A 22,542-nucleotide genomic window follows, 5' to 3' on the forward strand; every position below is an offset into this window, starting at 1 on the left:
ATTTACTGTATATGCCTAATGTATAGTAACCACGTGTCTTGAATGAGACAATATTTTTCTCTATAAGCACAATTTATTCAATAGCAGTTATATAGTGAGTTAATCTTATACTTTTAAAAGATTTCCTATTTACAAAAATCACAAACCAGGAGAAAAAATGGTTTGCCATGCCATATGCTGTAATTTTTATCCTGAAGAATCAGTCCGTAGTGTTTGTGGCCTGACACAAGGAGTGTCGTCGGTTGAAGGTACTCATTCAGTGACCAGGAGGGGACGCCTTCCTGTCTCGTCCCGAAGCTTCTGCTGGGGGCCGCTCTGTGACTGTGAGAGCCCTTTCTTCCTTTAAGAAAGCTTGTCCACAAGGGGCACCTGACTGCCTTTGTTTGTTGTCTTGATCTTGGAGTTGTGAGTTCCAGCCCCATGTCGGGTGTAGAGAGGACTTAAATAAAACAGGGGGAAAAAAAGAGCTTGTCCATGAAAATAATTAACGATATTGGTAGTGGTTTATAAATTTGTATATGTTAGAAGAAAATGGAAACAAACTAAATGTCAAACATTTGGTATATCTTTTTTTTTCCCAATATTTTATTTATTTATTTGACAAAGAAAGACACAGCGAGAGAGGGAACCCAGGCAGGGGCAGTGGGAGAGGGAGAAGCAGGCTTCCCGGTGAGCAGGGAGCCTGATTTGGGACTCGATCCCAGGACTCTGGGATCATGACCTAAGCTGAAGGCAGACGCTTAACGACTGAGCCACCCAGGCACTCCCACATTTGGTATATTTTGATATAGACTAATATGAAATCTATAAATCTGATGGTGAAAGAGGTAATATTTGTTACTAAAGAATAATACTATACTGTTAAGTGGACAAAGAAGTTCTCAAACTATGTAGAGTGTGACATAGAGAGTGTTGTTATGAAAATTATGTGGGTAAAAATGTCTGGAAAGGTCTAAGATTAAAAAATATTAAGACATTGTTGGTTGATGGAATTGGAATTGATTTTTAAAATTTATTTATATTTTAAAATTTTTATCCAAATGAGCACATGGCACTTGTATTGTAAGAAAAGGATTATCAAAAATTTCAAAAATGAATTATCAACTATATGTTCCATTCAAAATACATAGGCAGAATATATAGTAAAGTAAAAAAAAAAAATGTCATTTTTTTTTCTGCTAAATTTAACTAGGTATCTTGAATTATTTTGTGGATAATTTATTGGGAAGTATTTTTTTGGTTGCGAGTGACATTAATTTTGTTGGAACCTGCCCAAATCTCAAAGTACAATAATATTTATTGAAATTATTTTATTAAGAACATTTGTAATGCTGTCCTTTGACTTTTCTTAGTAATTGTGTAATAATATAGTTACATTCATGATATACTAATTTATTTTGTTTTTCAGTCAGTTCCTTATAAAACATTTGTTTACTGTCCTATCACTTATACCACCAACTATTATTCATATGTAAGATGGAATTAATTCTTGATGATGTGGGTTTTCCAAGATGTAAACTTCTTTAATTTTGTGATCATAATATTAAATATACATCAAGTGTAATGTAGAATATACTTAAGATATAGCCATTTCTTTTAGGATCTTAAAATTTGAGGACATGAACAATGTATGGACAATGCTATTTAATATGAAAATTCTCCTGTCCAGTTTTATGTTTTCATGTAGAACTAGGTGGAGGGCCCAAGAGGTGCACTTGATGGTTATACACTTGGGCAAATTTATAGGACTGAGAAATTTCAGATGAGGTAATAGGAGACTTCAGGCAGGGGACAAATGGTACCATAGAGCTAGGTTTCTAGTTTACTTTAATCTAAAATAATTTCCTAGCGGCACCTGGCTGGCTCAGTCAGAGGAATGTGCAACTCTTGATCCTTGGGGTCATGAATTTGAGCCCCTTGTAGGGTGTAGAGATTACTTAAATAAAACTTAAAAAAAATTTAAAAAACCCAGTATCCTAGCCTTTCCTTTTCTTTCATGACATTCATATTTTTTGAAGAATATAGGCCAGTTGTTATATAGACTTTTAATTTTGAATTGTATGATTCAATTTTTGAAGCATATGAGTTTATATTTTAGTTTCAAAAATGTGGAAATATGTAAGAAAGAAAACATTCACCCATGATCCTGGTACCCACGGTTACTATAGACATTTAGGCAAACTTACTTCTTTTTCTCCCTATGATTTATTTTTTTACATAATAGGGATCATTGTATATACACAATTTTTGTATCTGATTTTATGAGAATTTCCCAAGTCATTGAAAGCTCTTGGAAAGGATATTTTTAGTAGCTTCCTTATATTCTTCATTACAGTTACACTAACATGTATTTAAATGCCGTCTTATTGTTGGGCATTTGAATTGTTTCAGAAGCTCAGGACATTCCAGTCTTGAGTTTTGGAGCCTCTTTCTAGATAAGGATTCGCTCTCTCGATGTGCCAATGTATCTGTCTGCTCCAAGTGCTTGTCCTGCCACCTGCAGTGACAGTGCATTGTCATTTTCTCAGCCTGACTTCTGGGAGATCACAGGGAACTGAACGTAGCTGAGTTAAACAGATGTTCAACTTGGCTGCATCTTCAAGGTCTTGCCTGACTTCAGTCTTTTTTTTTTTTTTGAAGATTTTATTTGTTTATTTGCCAGCGAGGGAAAGAGAGAGAGCGTGAGAGCTGCGCAGTGGGCAGAGGGAGAAGCAGGCTCCCCGCTAAGCAAGGAGCCTGAGGCAGGACTTGATCACGAGACACTGGGATCATGACCTGAGTTGAAGGCAGATGCTCAACCAACTGAGCTACCCAGGTGTCCTTAAACAAGCTTTAGTTCACTTTATTTTTCTTGTATGTGGTGGCCACAGCAGCAGCCTGGTGTGGGTCTTTACAAGATGGTCGGTGAATCCCTGATAGGGAGACTTGGTGAACATGGTCTCTTTCCAGAGGTCAGGGGTGACACAGCTGTAGGTCTTGGAAATGGCGTTGAAGATAGCCGTGGCAAAGTTGCCCCATGTGGCAGTGCTGCCCCTGGCTGAAGTGTAGCAGTTGTCAGCACCGGCCATCATCAGGAGCTTCTTGGGCACACAGGCTGAGACCATACCTCTGGGAGCGCAGTGAGGCCCCCTAGGAGCGCAGCAGAGCCCATAGCAGCCGGTCACCTTGCCTGGGACAGCATTGGGTGGGCTGATCTTGTTCCCCTGGTAGGCTTGCCACATGGAAAGCTCAGCCAGGATGGTGGCCCCATGGGTGGTAGTGGTTACCACCTTGGAGCACTTAACACCCAGCCCGACATGTCCACTGTAATCCCGATGGCAACAAACGTCTTGAACCTGGTCCGCTGGGCAGCACGGTCTGCTTTTGTGCAGGCCTGATCTTCAAAACCTCATCCTTGAGGGATGCGCCCAGGAAAGAGTCCGCGATTTCAGATTCTCTGATGGGCAGGGAGAAGGTATAGATCTCCTCCAGGGACTTGATCTTTGTGTCCTTAATCAGGGGGCCCAGTGTGGTGACAGGGATCCACTCCTTGTATTCACCCTTGCCTCCCTGAGCTCTTCAAGCTCTGTGGCCTCCACCCCGCCCTACCATAGCTGCAACTCTGGCCCCAGATGCCAGATCTGTGGCCTTGCATTCCAGGGTCCCCTAGCCCTTCATCCACCGTTTGGTGTTTTCTCAGAGAAGAAGCTGATTTCAGTCTTAGTGAAACTCCTTGGGGTCTGAGAGAGAGACTTTTTGGTTGGAAGACTAGTCTGTGGTTTCCCAGTGAAACAGTAGCCCACAGATGGTGATTTGGTTCTGGCGTTCCCTCTGGGGATTTGTATTAACAATGGAGGAAGCAGAGGTTGGGTAAGTCTGTCAGCTCCTGAAGTGGTTCTTTTCCTCAGAATGAAGGAAAAATAATATGCATCATCTTCTCTGTGATTCTTTTCCTAACAGTGTCTTGTAATCCTCCACACGCACCCAGCCCGGCAATCACCGGCTCCTCCAAATCATCCGTGACTCTTACCCTCGGGGCCAGATTGCCGCCCTCGTGCTGTTCTGTGTTCTCTTGTATACAACTCTGGCTTCCCTACAAGGCTTTGAGTTTTCTATCAGTTAGACTTTGCGCTGCAACAAATCACATCAGAACTTAGTGGCTTAGGGTAGCAGCCATTTATGCAGCTCATGATCTTGTGGAATCAGCGGTTCAGGCTTTGCTCAGCAGGGCTCAGCTGATTTTTGCTGGGACTCACTCATAGGGACAGCTGCTGGGTCAGTTGAGGCTGGCTGGCTGGTGACTGGGACACTGCTGTTATTCTCTTGCGGTTTCTTACTCTTCAGCGGGCTGCTTGAACTTGTTGACATGATGGCTGCGGGGTTCCCAAGAGCATCAAGAGGGCAAAACCTTATTGACAGTAGTGGGACTCTTCCAGGGGCTGGACGGGTCTTAACCGGAATTCTGGGAGTTTTGATTAAATCAAATGACTTCAGGAATATAATGAACTAAAAAACTACTAAATAGCTGTTTAACTTATTGTATTTTATGGCAGTAAATGAATGTGATGCTTCCTTTGTGAGATATGAACTGAAATATTGGTTCTTGTTAATATATAGCAACTTTGTGAGATTATAATCTCTTGTTTAGGAAATGTGTCAAGTTGTTAAGCTGCTTTTCCTATAGAAATGGTAAAGTCTCTTACTTGTAGTCTAAATGATTAGTCTGCAGAGCCCCCTGGATAGTAATGAAGTGAGTATGGGGCAACTGGCTGGCTCAGTGGGTAGAATGTGTGATTTAATCTCAGAGTTGTGAGTTTGAGCCCCACATTGGGTGTGGAGACTACATAAAAATAGAATCTTTAAAAGAAAAAGAAATGAGTACCAAGTTACACGGGACTTTAGTGTTTATGAATTTAATGTGTATAGACTAGAGGGGATCATAACAGAAGTTCAGCATAGTGAGGCATTTGAAACCGTTTTAGAGATAGAAAGCCTGGGGGCAAAGCAGATCAGACGTACCTCTGAGTTACTGCCGTTTCTAGTCCAGAGCAGTTCAACAAAGTGAATATCACAATAACACGAGTCAAATGAAGTTTTTGGTTTTCTGGTATGTATAAAAGTTATGTTTACCTTCCACGGTAATCTATTAACTGTGAAGTAGCCTTATGCCTAAAAATTGCATATACCTCAATTAAAAATATTTTATTGCTGAAAAATGCTAACTCTCACCTGAGCCTTCAGCAGGTTTTGTTTTTGCGGAGAGAGGGTCTTGCCTTGACGTCGATGGCAGCTGACTCAGTCAGGGTGGTGGTTGCTAAAGGCTGGGGAGGCTGTGGAAGTTTTTAAAAATAAGACAACAGCGAGATTTCCTGTATGAGTTGAGTCTTAATTTCATGACAGTTTGAAGCATGTGTTGCTGTTCTGTACCATTGTGCGACAGCAGAACTTCTTTCGTAATTGGAATCAGTGCGCTCTCATCCTGCCACTGCGTTGGCAATGACGTGTAGGTTTTAAATCCCTTGTGGTCATGGCAGCGGTCTTCACGGCATCTTCACCAGGAGCAGATTCTGTCTCAAGAAACCACTTTCTGGGCTCATCTCTAGGAAACAACTCACCATCCGTTCAAGTTTTATCAAGAGATTCCAACAATTTGGTCCCATCTTCAGGCTCCACTTGTCATTCTAGTTCTCTTGCTACGTCTACCACGTCTACAGTTCCTTCCGCCTCTGGAGTCTTGAATCTCTCAAAGTCATCCATGAGGGTTGGAATCGATTTCTTCCAAACTCATATTCATCTTGGGATTTTGACCTTTCCTATGAATCATAGTTGTTCTTAATGGCATCTTGAATGACGAATCTTTTCCGAGAAGTTTTCAATTGACTCTGCCCAGATCCATCACAGAAATCATTATCTATGGCAGCTCTAACTGTATGAAATGTATTTCTTAAATAAGAAGACTTGAAAGCTAAAAATGACGACTTGATTTATGGCCTGCAGAGTGGATGCATGAATCACGTCTTACATCTCCATTGGAGCTCTTGAGTGATCAGCTTTACTGTCAATGAGCAGTAATATTCTGAAAGGAACATTAGGAATAAAGGAACATTCTTCTGAGCAGTAGGTCTCAACTGGGTTTAAAATAGGTCTCAACAGGGCTTAGAATATTCAGTAAACCTTGTTGTAAACAGATGATGTACTGTTCTATAGACTTTGTGGTTCCATTTTCTAGAGCACAGGGAGAGTAGATTAAGTTTTATTCTTTTTTTTTTTTTTTTAGTTTATTTGACAGAGATCACAAGTAGGTAGAAAGGCAGGCAGAGAGAGAAGAGGAAGCAGGCTCCCTGCTGAGCAGAGAGCCTGATGTGGGACTCGATCCCAGAACCCCGAGATGATGACCTGAGCCGAAGGCAGAGGCTTAACCCACTGAGCCACCCAGGTGCCCCTAAGCTTAATTCTTAAGTGCCCTAGGATTTTCGGAATGGTGAGCGAGCACTGGCTTCGACTTAAAGTCACCAGCTGTATTAGCCGCTAATGAGAGAGTCGGTGTGTCCTTTGAAGCGTTGAAGCCGGATAATGACTTCTCTAATTATGAAAGCCCTAGATGGCATATTCCCGAAGAAGACTGTTTCATCTACACTGAAAATCTGTTGATTAGTGTAAATGATGTAGTTTTGGAATAGAGGTGAGGTGTGGTGGGGTGGAGGTCCAGAGCCGAAGGCCAAGAAAGAATTCTTGACATGTCTTTGTGCAAAAAAAAGTGGGTTTATTAAAGCACCGGGAGGACCTGTGGGCAGAAAGAGCTGCACTGGGGTTGTCAGGGGCAATTGATCATACACTGTGGAGCTGGGGCAGGTAAGGAAAAAGGGAGGTTTTCAAAAGAACTTCCATATGCTAAAGAAGACGACCTACAAGATTCTGGAGGCCTGCCTTGGCCATAGTCAAGTTAAGGTGGTTTTTCCCTCTAGTAAAGCATTAACTTTAAGACAGTAGGGAGCTTTCTAGAAGAATACCGTGCATGTCCCACCCAGGAGAAGGGGGGCTGGTGGGAGGTTGCAGGGGTCAGTTTATGCTTTGTCTTCAGCTACGCTTCTGCTCCCTCATAACCACCTGCATTAATTATCTTAGCTCCATCTTCCGGATGATTTGCTGTCGCTTCTCCGTCCGCACTGGCTGCTTGTCCTTGCATCTGTATGTTAGGGGGTCGGCTCCTCTTCCTTCTGCCTCGCCGGCCCATCTCTGCGGGCTTCAGATTTGTCTTGAGCACCTAACACACTTCCCTGAGTCTTCACAGAATTGAAGAGAGTTAGGGCCTTGCTCTTGGATTAGGCTTTGGTCTAATTCATTCTCTTTCTCTCTTTTTAAGATTATATTTATTTATTTGTCAGATTGAGAGCAGAAGCACCGAGAGCTACAGGCAGAGCAGGCAGAGGGAGAAGCAGGCTCCATGCTGAGCAAGGATCTTGACGTGGAACTCAGTCCCGGGACTCTGGGATCATGACCTGAGCTGAAGGCAGATGCTTAACGGACTGAACCACCCGGGTGTCCCCTAATTCATTCTCTTAAGAGAAAGGACTGGTTTGGTCTTCTATCCAGACCACTAAAGTTTTATTCTTATCAGCAATAAAGCTGTTTTATCTTCTTTTCTTTTTTTTAAAAGGATTTATTTATTTTAGGAAGAGAGGGAGAGCCCGTGTGGATATGCGCGCACTGTGAGGAGGGGGCAGAGGGAGAGCAGACAAGCAGGCTCCCAGCTGAGTGTGGAGCCCACCTTGGGGCTGGTTCCCAAGACCTTGAGTTCATGACCAGAGCTGAAACCAAGAGCTGGCCACTTAAACAACTGAGCTACCCAGGCAGCCCAAGCTGTTTCACTTTCTTATCATTGTTGTACTTATATATGCACTTTAAATTTCTGCATTCATAACTTGGCTGCCTGGAGCAAGGGACCTAGCTCTCGGCCTATCTCAGCTCTTGGCCTGTCTCAGCTCTCTGCATGCCTTCCTCACCGAGTTTAATCATTTCTAGCTTTTGCTTTAAACTGAACAATGTGCAGCTCTTTCTTTGACTTGAACACTGAGGGACCGTTGTTGGGTTATTAGTTGGCCTAATTTCAGCATTGTTTTGTCTTAGGGATTAGGGAGGCCAGAGGCGAGGGAGAATGGCAGGGAAGCGTCGTCAGTGAATAGAGCGGTCAGGAGGCATGGGACATTTGTGGATTAAGTTTATTGTCTTCTTACACGGGTGCAGTTCTTAGTGCTCCAAAACAATTCCAATAGTGACATCAAAGATCACTGGTCACAGATCACTGTAACAAATATAATAACAATGGAAAAGTTCGGAATATTTTAAGAATTAGTGAACTGTGACATAGAGACACGAAATAAACAAATGCTGTTTGAAAATTGGCTCTGATAGACTTCCTTGACACAGCGTTGCTACAAACCTTCGATTTGTTAAAAAAAAATGCAACAAAGCATTAAAAGGGGGTATGCTTGTATAAGAAACAACTGGGGGGAGTTGTGTTACTGTGGCTAAAATGAATTTCAGTGATACTTTCTTTTGTCTCCTCCCCTCTTCTGCCTGCCTCCCTCTTCTTTAAAGAATCCCATTGGTCAGTAACTTGTTACATGGAAAATTACCTTTGCTTTGTTATTTACATTGTGCTTTTAGGAATTTTGGAATGATATGGGAGTCCTTCACAGAAGAGTTAGAATCAAAGGTTATTGTGTTCTGGCTGTGGCTTGAATTTGAAATAAGAAAGGGCAGACATAAAAGTTTTAGTCTTACACTCTGAAGATTAAGTTAAGAAATCATTAGCAATGAACATGTGTGTAGCAATTTCATTTACAAGCCATTTGGCTAATGACTGCCGGGTTAGCATTTCTTCAGGCTCACACAGCTCTCTTGAAGCTGAATTGTTTTTGCAAGTGGACACACACTGATCTTTGCTGGCTTAATGTTTGAAAGACGCATTTCACATCTTCTTACGAGAAAGTTATTTCCCATTGGTTATAATAGAATTATATTGAAATGTGTTATGATTGGATAATAACACATTATCATGAAAAGGAGGAGAAAGTAAATTTATCAAGCAGTTGAATTACTGGAGATGCTGTTGCTGTGAGAGAAAAGCCAATTACCTCTGGGGTGTGGAAAAGAAACTTCCTATTTCCTACTGGAAGTCTAAAATTGATTACATTCAGGCTGGTGGCCTTACACTGTTATTCCTAGAATCACAAGATTCTAGAGGTATTAGGACTTTAGAAGTTATCCAATCCTATACCCTCATTTAAAAAATAAGGTTATTTGGGTGAAAGTTCTCTTGCCCAAGGTCACACTGGAATCAGAACCTAAAGACTATTATATCCCTGAACTAGTGACCATTACTTCTAAATACGGAGTGTCTCTTCTCTGTTTATACAAAGTACACATTCCGAATAAATAAATAAAATCTTAAAAACAAACAAACAAAACAAAAAACCTGGGATTGGGTCCTGCATCAGGCTCCTGGCTCAGCAGGGAGTCTGCTTCTCCCTCCCCCTCTCTGTCAAATAAATAAATAAAATCTTACATAAAGTATACGTTTATATGTTTATGGAACATAATCTTTTAAAATTTTGTTTACATCTAGTATTTAAAAGGTTGTCTATAGTTTTCACAGTTGTATTAACTCTAAAGCCAATTCTTAGTCTTTATTTATTTTTAATTTTTATAAAGATTTTATTCATTTTTTTGACAGAGAGAGAGAGAGAGAGAAAGCAAGAGCAGGAACATAAGCAGGGGGTTGTGGGAGAGGGAAAAGCAGAGAGACCCTGGCATCATGACCTGAGCCAAAGGCAGAGGCCCAAGGACTAAGCCTCCCAGGTGCCCCTCTTAGTCATTTTCTTAAAGTAAGTTCTTTGGTTTACCTTTATCATTGCCAGGGTCTATCAGAGTAGCAAAATCGTTCCATTTTTCCTCTTCTTTTTTCAGTATAGTTGACATACAATGTTACATTAGATTTAGTTAATAAAACACAGTGATTCAGCAATCTCTATGTTATGCTATGCTCCCCACAAGTGTAGCTGTTGATGTGATGTGGGCTGGGAGGTAGCATTCCAAAAAGAATTCTAGAGCTGTTTTCTGGGTAAAAAAAGATTTCTTTTTTTCTTTTTCTTTTTTCTTTTGGTTAAAGTATGGAATAGGACCCATGAGCAGAAAGAGCTGCCCTGGGATTGTGAGGAGTGATTGACTGTGTACCTTTAAATTGAGAGTGGGGGAGATAAAAGAAGTTTTCAAAAGGGTTTTCTGTCTGTTAAAGAAGACTTACAGAACCCTGGAGGGACCAACCTCGTCATGCTAAGGTTGCTTTTTGCCTCTAGCAAAACATTAACTTTAAAGCAATTGTGAGTTCCTTGAGGAATGTCACTAAGAGGGTCTCAAGTACTTGTCAATGGCTGCAAGTTATAAAGAAATTTAGTTTTATTTACATTTATTTTGCCTTTGTTCTCCTCATCAGCTACCATCCGCCACCACAAGATGCTCTTACAATACCATCAGCTATTGTCCCTGTGCTGTACCAATCATTCTATCCTTTATGGATCTTTTCCCAGTGAACTGTAGGATCCATAAAAAAGGTTAATCTTGTATTTATTTTTGTTGTGCTTTATTTACTTGGTTAAATAGATGATTCTTTTTTAAAAAAAATATTTTATTTATTTATTTGATAGAGATGATTAGTAGGCAGAGAGGCAGGCAGAGAGAGAGGGGGGAAGCAGCCTTCCTGCTGAGCAGAGAGCCCTATTGAGGGCTCTATCCCAGGACTCTGAGACCATGACCTGAGCCGAAGGCAGAGGCTTCAACCCACTGAGCCACCCAGGTGTCCCTAAATAGGTGATTCTTTCACAAATTTCTACTTCTAACATTTCTTTGATAATTTATAAACACATTTATGCAAACTATGTATGTATAAATGTGTATATATCTTGTCAATATTTCAAAAGAGTTGATATTTATTTCACTCGCTGTTAATATATTATTACTAAATTATTAAGTTATTTTAAGGAGTGTCCTGCTAATGTAGTTTTTTCCCATTGTCTTTTTTTCCCAACTGAAACAAATGGAACCTTTAGAATATATATAAACCAATCCTTACAATCTGATTAATTTTAAAAAGGGCTGTGAGTCTATTATGCTTTCTGTGATGCGTCTTATATTTTAATACCCATGTGAACAAGAAATTCTTGGTTATTTTCTACTTTCTTTTTCTTTTTTTCCCCTTAGTATTTCTTTTTTTTTTTTCTTATTATATTACCCATGTTAGAAATCAGCTGGTTATTATCATTATATGTTAAGAATGTGGAGGGAGTTTTGTTTTTCTTAATGATTAGGAAAGACATTTGCTTGTGAAATGTGCAAAATTAGTAATATTTGCAATGAAGTTTTGAAGCCAATTCCCAGGCTTATACAGTGAAAAGATAGTAGAGCTGGTAATAAAACCAAGATCATATGAGGTTCATTTTTCTGAGTGGATGGGAAATATCACTTTCCCAGAGAGCAAACTGTAGCTATTCAAAACAATTAAGAGTTCTGGGGCACGTGGCTGGCTCACTGTAGAACATGTGACTCCTGATCTCAGGGTTGTGAGTTTGAACCCCACATTGGGTGGAGAGATTGGTTAAGAAATCTTAAAAAAAAAAAAAAAAGAAAGAAACAACTAAAAATTCTTAATATAGATTATAATACTAGCATAGATGCAAGAACTAATAGGCATGGGGAACTTCTAGTATCTTATTGTTGACTACAAGTCTGATTCTGCTAAAAGAAGAGGAAGGCATTATAATGGAACAAACCACTCAATAGGTATCAATTTCCATTTGCTTGGCCTTGTAGCCTTAAGTAAATAATTTTAACTGTTTTTAGCTTTCAGGCAATAACATCTGCTTTTCCAAACTTCTAAGTTTATTGTGAGAATTAAATGTGTGATAATGCATGTGAAAATATTTTGAAAATAGTGCTATACACATATGAGTTATCATTAAGCCAGAACATCTGATGCATTCTCCTTTTATCTTGCCAACAGTGTCATCTCTTTGAAGGTGGACGAAGCCAGTGGAGAGAATTATAATTCTGTGTCTTTCAATGACTAACAAATAATATATTGTTGCCATGGCCTTAAAAGGAATCCTGGGAAAGTTGACCTTATTAGAATTTATAATGTCAAGGCAAGGTGGTACTGCATATCATTTTTAAAAAGTAGATTTTGGGGTGCTTGGGTGACTCAGTTAGGTGTCCAACCCTTGATTTCCACTCAGGTCACAAACTCAGGGTCCTAAAATGGAGCCCCCCACTGAGCATGTAGCCTGCTTAATTTCTCTTTCTCCCTCTTCCTCAGCCCTGCCCCACCCCTCACCTGAGCTCCCTCTCGGAAGAAAAAGTAGATTTTAAGAAGTTCAGAGAAAAAGTAGATATTTTAAAGGAACTGTGACCTATGAAGGTGGCTGATGATAAAAAAATGTAATTCTGATGATTTACTTATGAAGAGTCTAAACGGTAGAGAAAGCTTACAGGCAAGGTATTTTATCTAACAAAGCCAGCAATATAGACAGTCCTGTGAGCACAAAGGTCACAGGAAATATACAAACTATCAAGGAAGGAATATGTCTCTAAGGAAAAATACAAGAGTAGCATTTATTTAAAGTGGGGTTGGTGACTTTCCCGAATAGTACAATTGGCTTTAAAATATTCATCTAATATTCATAGTTCAAAGTTAGAACAGAGGAACTAGCTACTCCCTGGATGTGACAGGAAAAGAATTCCTGTCAAAGTTTAGTTATGAAAGTGTTAGGAAGGCTAAAACTGGGAATTATCTGAGATTTGTGAAAAGTTTAGGGCAAATAAACCAATATAAACAAATTAAACACAAGATAATGGACTCTGGTTTGCTTGTTAAAATTAAAGCTCCTTCCAGAAGGTAGTAGAGGATATGGTCTCTGATTAGGGAAGATGAAAAGCCTCTTAAAACTACTCTTTACTGGAAATGCACTGCAGAGACTGACTGAACAACACTAGGGACAGATGTAGGAGGTAAAACGTTTGGGTTTGAGTGTCTTTGTTTTTAGTGTTACTATTTACTGTGTTTGGTGTGGCCACTGTGCAGGTGTGGATGTCTGCATGTGGAGTAGGCCATCCTGATCTGAGTTTAAGCCTCATTTTGTGTTCCTCTGATTAGGATTCACTTGTCACAATTTATAGATTTTTAGTGATACCGAATGCTGAGAATGAGGGTATATGAAAAAATTGGTGGGGTTACCAGCCTTGAGTCTACAAATCATCCCTAATTATTTGTAGTAAGATCGATGAATCAAATCATGGTCATGGACACAGTTCTGCAGATGTCTGTTCTCGGTGTGGGGATCTATCAGTTAAGGGACCAGAGGAAGAGAGGGGTAGTTGAACATTAAGAGCACCTTAAAAATGCCTGGGGACCCCTTATCAAACCTCTCTTCCAAAGCTGATATGATATGTAGCACCTTAAAATGAGCTATTTATTTGGCCGTGCATTCTTATTTACATTTTATGTTCAAATTCTTTATAGCTCACGTCAAAAGAGAAGAATAGAGCCTGGCAGCAACCCCTTTTGTAAGGCCATGTTTAAAGCTTAGATTGATATTGTACTGTAAGAGGGATGCTAAAAATAATGTTCATAGTGAATCTGTTTTCCAGTTTTATTTTAAGATTTGGCTTTTTAAAGCTATCTTCAGCCTTGCATGGAAGTACTTATTTCATGAATTTATATAGAAGTAGCAATTCTGGCCAAGTAGAAAAAAATGACTAGTTGATTCATTTTCCTAGAAAACTAACAGATGCTTTCCTAGAGATAAAACATAATCAAATTTATTTAAAATTGACTTGGTGACTTTCCTGTAGTAAAACTGGCTTTAAAATATGCATTTAACATAGCATATTCAAAGTTAGAATAATGGTACCAGCTACTCCTTGACTCTCTGAATTGAAAAGAATTCATATGAAGTTTTCAATGTCAGTTGAATTAACTTATAAGCAACTTCCAATGGGGAAAGAAATTAAGTTGGCACTTTTTTTTTGACACTGCTTCTGCAAAATAAATTTGAGATTTATAGAGTGACCTTAATTCACACTAGAATAGTAATAACTCCCAATTCTGTCTGTGTGTGTTTGGAGGGGAAGGGTGTGTATAAATCTATCTAGGAGGACATCTTTTTGGTCTTGATCATAAGACACTAATCACAGAAGCAATACGTAAGCAGCGATGCATTCTGAACTGAAGGTAAAATAACAATAGACAAGACATAGTTTCTAAAAGTCATTCTACATGGTTGTTGAAAAATCTGGTTCTTAAAAATACACGAGTTTCTGAAAATCTTTCTATGTAGTTGACTTTATATGTTTTTGCAACCAAATTGCTGGGATGGCCACAATCTATCCAAGAGCGAAAAAGTATCAAAGTGAAGGGACTGTAATGACAAAACATCAGATCTGAGTTTCCCATTTAGAAAGCTGGAGGTGGTTGATGCCAATATATAGTATTAGGAATGGGGCTGGAGGTATAAATTGGATAATTGTCATATGCAGTAGATATCTCAGCTCCTCCCAAATTAATTTTAAATATCTTTTAATTTTAGAAGAGTTTTAGACTTACAGAAAAATGACAGAGTACAGAGGGCTCCCATATACCCCACACCCACTTTCTGTCACTGTTAAAAATCTTACGTGAGTACGGTACATTCGTTACAATTATCAAACCAATATGGATGTATTTTTTTTATTAATTAAAGTCTATATTTTATTCATATTTTCTTGGTTTTTACCTCCTGGCCTTTTTCTGTTCCAGGAGTCTGTCCAGGATAGCTTACTGTGCTTGGTGACCAAGTCTGTTTAGGGCTTCCTAGCTATGACAGCTTACCAGACTTCTCTTATTTTTGATGATATCAATAGTATTGAGTACCAATCAGGTATTCGGTGGAATGTCTCTCAATCAGAATTTGTCTGATGTTTTTATCATGGGGTTATATGTTTTTGGGTGAAAGACGACAGAGGGAAATTGCCCTTTTCATTACATCATATCAAAGAGATGTAATATTGGCATGATTTATTACTATTTTGTTTAAAGATTTATTTATTTATTTAGGAGAGAGAAGACAAGAGCATACATGTGCTCACATGCACAGGGGGAAGGAGCAAAGGGAGAGGGAGAGAATCTCAAGCAGAGTCCCCAGGGAGTGCAGGGCCCTACGTGGGGCTTGATCTCATGACTCTGAGATCTTGACCAGAGTGAAGTCAAGAGTCACACTTAACTGACTGAACCGCCGAGGTACCCAGCATGACTTGTTACTACGGGTGTTGACCAGTAGCATCTGACTGAGGTAATGCTTGCTGGGTCTCTTCCTGTCCCTACTAGATTCGGTGGGAGGAGGTCACTATACCGAAGGAGTGGGAGTTCTCTTCCTGAAGGTGCAGTGTTCGTGTAAATTACTTGGACTTCTTCTGCATGGCAGCTTTGTTTCCTCTCCATTTATTTATTTATTTATTTAGTCATTTATTTATACCAAAATGGACTCATGGTTATTTATTTTATACTTTGGATTATAATCCATTCATTTCGTTGCTCAAACTGTTCCCTCAGGAGCTCTTTCAGTCACCTCCTGCATCCCTTTGACGAACTTCCATCACTGGCGTGTGTGCACGTGTGTGTTTTGAGCACTTCTCTGCTTTCTATCACTGTAAGATGCTCCAGGTTCATCTTTTCTATTTCCTGCCCTTGTTCCAGAATCAGCTATTTCTCCAAGGAGCTCTGGTTCCTTTTATGGAGAATGGTATTAGCAACCAAGATGCTACGCTGCGCTCATTGCTGCTGGTACGTAGTTGCTCCGAGGCCCTCTCAACGGACAGATCAGGGAGATTATATGTGTGTGTATGTCTGTGTATATATAACCTGTGTATAGACACATATTTATAAATATTTCTTACATGACCATCTGCATTTATGTTAAATTAAATGAGTTCATATTGATATCGCCAACTCTAACCGGTTGCCACATGGGTAATTCTAGCCTGCTCTCTTGCTGGTTTGTGTTTTCTCATTCCAACAGTAAGAAACTTGGCTCTGGCCATCTATTTATTTACTTCATTGTTCATTCCAGTTCACACGGATAGCAGTAACAGGACTGTTAACTTGTATCCCTGGGGCGGGTCAGAATCCAGCTTTATCAGCGAGAATACTGGCTTATTATACGAGATTCATTTTTGCCTTTACTCTTGCAGATTTCACTCATTTCCACTCACTTAGGTCAGCACTTACCCCTCTACACCTTTCAGTGAGGTTGTTTCATGCATTTGTAATACAGTTAGAGTGTTTTATCACATTCTGCATTCCATTCTGGGGTCTTTAATGATAAAAAAAAAATGCATGCCTTCAGCTTCACTCTTTGTGCTGTAAAGTTTTATAGGTTTTGACAATATATAGTAACATGTATTCATCACTACAGTGGCATATACCCCCAAATTATTTTTAGTTGTTTAATATTTGACCAATTTTGATTAAAAAATCCAAGGTTTTTGGAGATTCAATCTAATATAATCTGAAATGTAAGCCAGTGTATTATTTATATGTGGGTACATAAAGTGAGTTTTAAGTTATCATAAAGATATCTCATAACCTTAAATATATGATTATATTTTATATATTTAATAAGCACTATGACTTTACCAACTTAAGCTATTATCCTACTCCACAGATGTTAAGGGTGGCCCTTTATTATTATTTATTATTTATTTAAAAATTTTTTTAAAAGAGAATGAGTAGAACTGATGTCAGAGATTTGACAGTAGTGAATAATCATGTCTATCTTTTGTCAAGCTTTTGATACAGAATAAGGGACATGATGTGGATAATTTGTTCTTTGGTTGAAAACCTAAATTAGCACATGCTATTTCATAGTGAATGCTTGCTTAATAAATATCTGCTAAATGAATAAAAAAATGAATCTTTTCAAATCATCTCATTCATTAATGTGAAGATAGAATCTAACATCTGACAGGAACTTCCTTTACTGCGAACAATCTGGCATTTTCTATAGTTGTAGATTAACATAATAAAAATATGATCTTTGTTCTAACTGGCCAGTGGTAGAATTTAACTTTGATTTTCTGACTTTGTCGGAACCTTTTTTCTTTTCTTTTTTTTTTTTTTTAAAGATTTTATTTATTTATTTGACAGAGATCACAAGTAGGCAGAGAGGCAGACAGAGAGAGAGGGAAAGGAGGCTTCCTGCTGAGCAGAGAGCCCGATGTGGGGCTCGATCCCAGGACCCTGAGATCATGACCTGAGCTGAGGAAAGAGGCTTAACCCATTGAGCCCTCCAAGCTCCCCACATCCTTTTTTCTGAATAAGATATTATTATTTTTAAGATTTTGTTTATTTGAGAGAGAGAGAGAGAGATAGAATGAGAGAGAGAAAGAGCATGAGAAGAGGGAGGATCAGAGGGAGAAGCAGACTCCCTGCCGAGCAGGGAGCCCAACATGGGACTCGAACCCAGGTCTCCAGGATCATGACCTGAGCTGAAGGCAGTCACTTCAACTGAGCCACCCAGGTGCCCACTGAATAAGATATTATTTAAAACTAGGACATTTCTTATTATTGCTTTCATTTTGAATCATGTTTCACATGCAAGCTTTGTATAGAACATACCATGTCATTTTGTGGATTTAGTGATCCTATAAATCTAGTTCCATTACCTCTAAGACCTAGTAAGACTGAGATTAAAAAACAAACTTATTTTAAGTCTTTAGGATATAAATTAAAAAAACAGAATATGCTTATGAAGGTTTAGAGGTTTCTAAAATTTAATTAAGAGAGGATTTAAAAAAAATTTAAAAAAAGAGGATTTCATTTTTTAGAAACCTGTTTTGCTTTATTAAAGAAATACATGTTCATTGAAGTATATTTAGAAAACACAAATAAAATAATAAGGAGATAAAAACTACCCATAATCTAGTTACCTAGAAGTTAACTACTTTTAATATTTAGGTATAGATTTATCTTATGTTATATTATACTTTTATGTTATGTGATATGAAAATGTATATATATACACATATATATGTTCATGTATTCTATATATTATACATTTAGGTTTGCTGATTTAATTTTTCACTTAATAGTACAGAGTGATTTTTTCATATTAATTATTCTGTTACACCATTCTTAGTGGTTTCTAGTATATTCCGTTGTATGATAGGTCCCCCTGTTTGGATGTTCATACAGTAGCCCTCCTCCCTAGTTCTGCTTCTGCGGTTTCAGTTATCCATGGTCAGCCGTGGTCTGGAAGCAGATGATCCTCCTCTGACCGATCATCAGAAGGTCAGTAGTAGCCTCATGCCATGTCACAGCGCCTATACCCTTCTCATTCTTCATCTCATCATGGGGGCATTTCATCATCTCAGATCCCAGGAAGAAGGGTGATTGTAGAACACCAAGATCAGCCTTCAGCTCAGATTATGGTCTCAGGGTCCTGGGTTTGAGCCCGCATCAGGCTCTCTGCTTAGCCGGGAGCCTGCTTCCCCCTCTCTCTGCCTGCCTCTCTGCCTGCTTGTGATCTCTCTGTGTCAAATAAATAAGTAAAATCTTAAAGAAAAGAACACCAAGAACACATTCACACAACTTTTTTTTATAAGTATTCTATTTTATTATTTATTGTTGTTAATTTCTTATTGTACCTGATTTATAAATTCAACTTTATCATAGGTATGTATGTGTAGGACGCACAGTGTATGTAGGGTTCCGTACTCTCCGTGGCTTCAGGCCTTCTCTGAGATCTTGGAATGTATCCTCCCTGGATAAGAGAGGGGCTGTCATGTTATTTCCAATTGCAATTTCATTTTAATCTTGTTAATTGAAAAGGAGGTTCTGGGGGTGCCTTGGTGGCTCAGTGGGTTAAGCCTCCGCCTTCAGCTTGGGTCATGCATGGCCTCAGTGTCCTGGGATCAAGCCTGCTTCCCCCTCTCTCTCTGCCTGTCTCTCTGCCTGCTTGTGATCTCTGTCTGTCAAATAAATAAATAAATAAAATCTTTAAAAAAAAAGAAAAAGAAAAACAAAAGGAGGTTCTGCTGTTCACTTTTTAGGAGACAGGGATGCTGAGGTGTCTCCGGAGCTCAAGGGAAGCAGGGCAGCAGTGCCCTCCAGCGTGGGGATGCTGGGCTCTGGGAGCTTCTTGCTTCTCCGCTCCCCGGCCTGGCTGGGCTGCAGCCGGCCTAGGCCTGTTTGTTGTCAGCCCCGCCGAGAGAGCAGTGGCCTCCGTGGCGTCAGCAGGAACAGAGCTGGCTTCATCTCTGCTCTTTGTCTCAGGCTCGGGGCTGGTGTGTTGTCCCCGCTGCTGCCATGTGATGGCTCGTAAGCAGCACCACACACAGGCTCTGTGCCTCCTTTTGAAAGCTCGATTGTGGGATGCTGCTGAGTTGTAGTGCAGGGGAGGTTTTTGCGAGTGTGCTGCTTTTGGTTTCTTTCAGATGTGAATGTGCTTTCCTCTAAAGACCCCTAAGGAAGGAAAGCACTAGTTTTGCCACAACTAAAAGATGAATTAAATTACCTTTTGCTTGAAGCCTCCTATAATGCAACAGTAGCATAATAGAAGACTAAGTGCCCAGATTTCTTTGTCTACTTTGCTTTGCAGTTAATCACCATAACAGAAGTGAGAAATAAGAGAATGGGGTGGGAATCAGGACTGTTTCGAACGTGAAATGATATTTGAATGGGGCAATTGAGAATGGGTAGGATTTTGAACTTGGTAACAAATGACCAGGGAGCACAGAAATGTGGACAGTGGGTTGATTTTTTTTTATTCATTTGTAAAACATTATTTGAGGGCATATAATGGACCAGGAATGATACTGAAATTTGGATACATGAGGATGACAGGGTTCCATACTTGTTTCAGTACGGTCGGTAAGATGGAAAATAGATGAACATAACGTAGTTGGCTCTATGATACAGGTTTCTACAAATAATATGGGATTCAGAGTAGGGCTATCACAGGCCAGCCTCGGCAGAGTAACAGACATCTTGGAGGGGCTGATCGCTGAGCTGAGTCTCGACTAGTTCCCCAGTCTCGACTGGGGGCCAGTGGGGAGGGGACTCCAGGTAGAGGAGACTGTGCAAAGGCAAGGTTGTAAGCAAGAAGATGGAATCTCCAGGGTGCTGCAGAGATCAGCCTACAGCAAAAGAAGAGATTGCCAAGTGGGGGAGGATCAGCAACACAGACTTTACAAGGGCTTGAGTGAAGACAGTAAGGGGTGGGGAGAAAATCAAGAACTTCCAGATTTTTGCTTGGTTGGTGGTGCCATGCACTGTTATAAGAAAAAACAAAGAAACAACCAAAATCAAGGAGGAAGAGACTGGGAAAGCAGTGTGTTCCATTTGGGACAGGATGAGTTTGGAGTTCTTGTGATATATTGATATAACAAGGAGAAGTTTGGAGCTCAGAAGAGAGATTAGGACTGTTGGTTCATGAGTGGCAACTATTAGCAGGGAGTTGATGAAACACGCAGAATGAGAAGACGGCTGATAAAAATCCAAGGAGTGGCCAATGGAAGACACAGAAAGGGGGAGAGGGGGGAAGAGTGGGAGGGGCCGGCGGGAAGGAGGTTGGCTGAGAAAGCATGAGGAGAGGAGAGGAGAGAGAAAGAGAGGTCAGCAATATCAAGTTTGCTGAAAGAACAAGGGAAGATAACTTCTGGGAGTGCCATTGCTTTTAGAAATAAGGTTGTTGGTGAGGGCAGCTTCAAGGGTGAAATAGGAGATTGGCCCAAATTTCAGCGGCACAGGCGTGTGTTCGAAGTTAAGGAGGCGTGATTTTAGAATCCTCTTTTAGGAAACGTGGCTACAGAGGGAGCAGTGAGGGGTGACAGTGAGTGGGGGGGATGAGTGAAATGATGATGGGGGAAAGGGTGGTGGTCCTGTGCTCGCTTGTTTCTTCCCCCCATGGATGGAGAGCTGGAACACTCTCTAGGAACCACTTAAGAGGGGAGGTTGAAAATGTAGGAGAGAGTCTGGTTGCAAGGAGGTCTCCGAGCAGGAGGGAAGGAAGGGGGTTCTCAGCTCAAATGTGTAACTGGACCAAGGTCTTCCTTTCAAATATGTCGGAGTGATGTTCCGTGTTATCTACTAGCATGCAGGCTATTCTAAATGGGGCCTTAACTCTGTCTCTGTGCCTTTGTAGTGTTATTCTGTTTCTAAGTCTTCACTTGTTTCTATTTCACCCTCAAAAGGATAAGATCTGAGCCTTTCGGTTTTCCCTCTCACCCCAACTTCCTTCCTCACTCTTGCTTAACCTGTGATCTCAACAAATATTTTTTTCCCAATGTAAACTGATGAACCTCTGTAAAAAGTAGAGAATAAAATTTCTTGATCTGTTCCTCTTAATGTGTTAGTGACATAAATTTCAAAAATGGTAGGGATTCCTGGAGAGAGAATTTGATGTATAAGGCAACTAACTTCTTTGGGAGGGAGTTCTTTAGAAAAAGCTCGGGATGAGATATCAGAATATGAAGCCATAGCCTCAATTCTGTCACTAGTGAACTTCTGTGGCAGCACGAGTCCCTTAACTCCTTTCTTTTTCTTCACGTCTAACAGGAGGGTACTAAGAGCCCTTGCAATTGGCTTCTTTCCAGTCAAGAGAGCTGAAGTCCACAGGACATGTACATTGTCACCTCTTTGAGATGTATAGACTTCGTTGTGTATAAGAGACGGCATTATTGTAGTCTCATCTGGCCAGAATGCAGAAATGCAAAAATACTTTTGTCCTCAATTTTGTAATTTTGATAATTTAGCAACATGGTATATTATGTTGTAGAAAGTGCTATCCATCCTTCATTTTCTGTGTAGCACTAAAAAAAAAAAAAAAAAAAAAGACAGCTCTGGGAGACGAGAGGTGAGTTAAGTAGGCTGTGAGTAGCCAGGTAACATAACAGAGCCCCTGTGGGTTGCTTAGGTGAACAATGCTGGCTGGTTACTTAGGTGAACAATGCTGATTTTTTTTTTTCTTAAGATTTTATTTGAGAGAAAGAGAGAGCAGGAGCTGGGGTGGGGGGAGGGCAGAGGGAGAGTGAGAGAGACCAGCAGATTGCCAACTGAGTGTGGAGCCCCAGGTGGAACTCAGTGCACCCCTGCTTCCAGGCAGCTCTTCTACATGGGGTTCTCTGACCTTGATGCCACTACGAAGAAGGAACTAGACGGGAAGGCATGGTTAGAGCATTCTCACTGGCGGCATGGAGAAAGTGGCTCCCAGTGTTCTGGGAGCAAAGGGGAAGACAGGTACATTGTAAAATATCTCCAAGGACATGATGATAGTCATAAAAAAGAGCTCACAATTTGTGCAGGGTTCTCAGGCCTCTTTAATATCCACTATGGGCATCACTACATTTTAGCCCAATACAATAATTGATGTTTTAAATGAAGACTTTTTCGAGAGATATTTAAATACTTGGTATACTGTATGTTAAGAATGCCAACAAGAAAATATTAACTATATTTTATAATAAAGTTTCCCATTA

The 22,542-nt window shown here is 40.0% G+C and overlaps 2 protein-coding genes across 3 annotated transcripts in view; one reads left to right on the forward strand and one right to left on the reverse strand.

Annotated features, from left to right (window-relative positions):
* Positions 1–22,542, forward strand: part of DNM3 (dynamin 3) — a 533,795-nt gene that overhangs the window by 38,439 nt on the left and 472,814 nt on the right. The window lies entirely within an intron of this gene.
* The window catches only part of LOC131815180 (small ribosomal subunit protein uS5-like), a 44,833-nt gene continuing 25,128 nt past the window's right edge, over positions 2,838–22,542 (reverse strand). The window contains 5 exon segments of the mRNA XM_059146880.1: positions 2,838–3,313; positions 3,316–3,357; positions 3,360–3,554; positions 4,236–4,352; positions 5,407–5,528. Coding sequence (XP_059002863.1) covers positions 2,838–3,313; positions 3,316–3,357; positions 3,360–3,554; positions 4,236–4,352; positions 5,407–5,528 — 952 coding nt within the window.

Source organism: Mustela lutreola, chromosome 14, assembly GCF_030435805.1.
Source record: "Mustela lutreola isolate mMusLut2 chromosome 14, mMusLut2.pri, whole genome shotgun sequence".
NCBI classification, from domain to species: Eukaryota; Metazoa; Chordata; class Mammalia; order Carnivora; family Mustelidae; genus Mustela; species Mustela lutreola.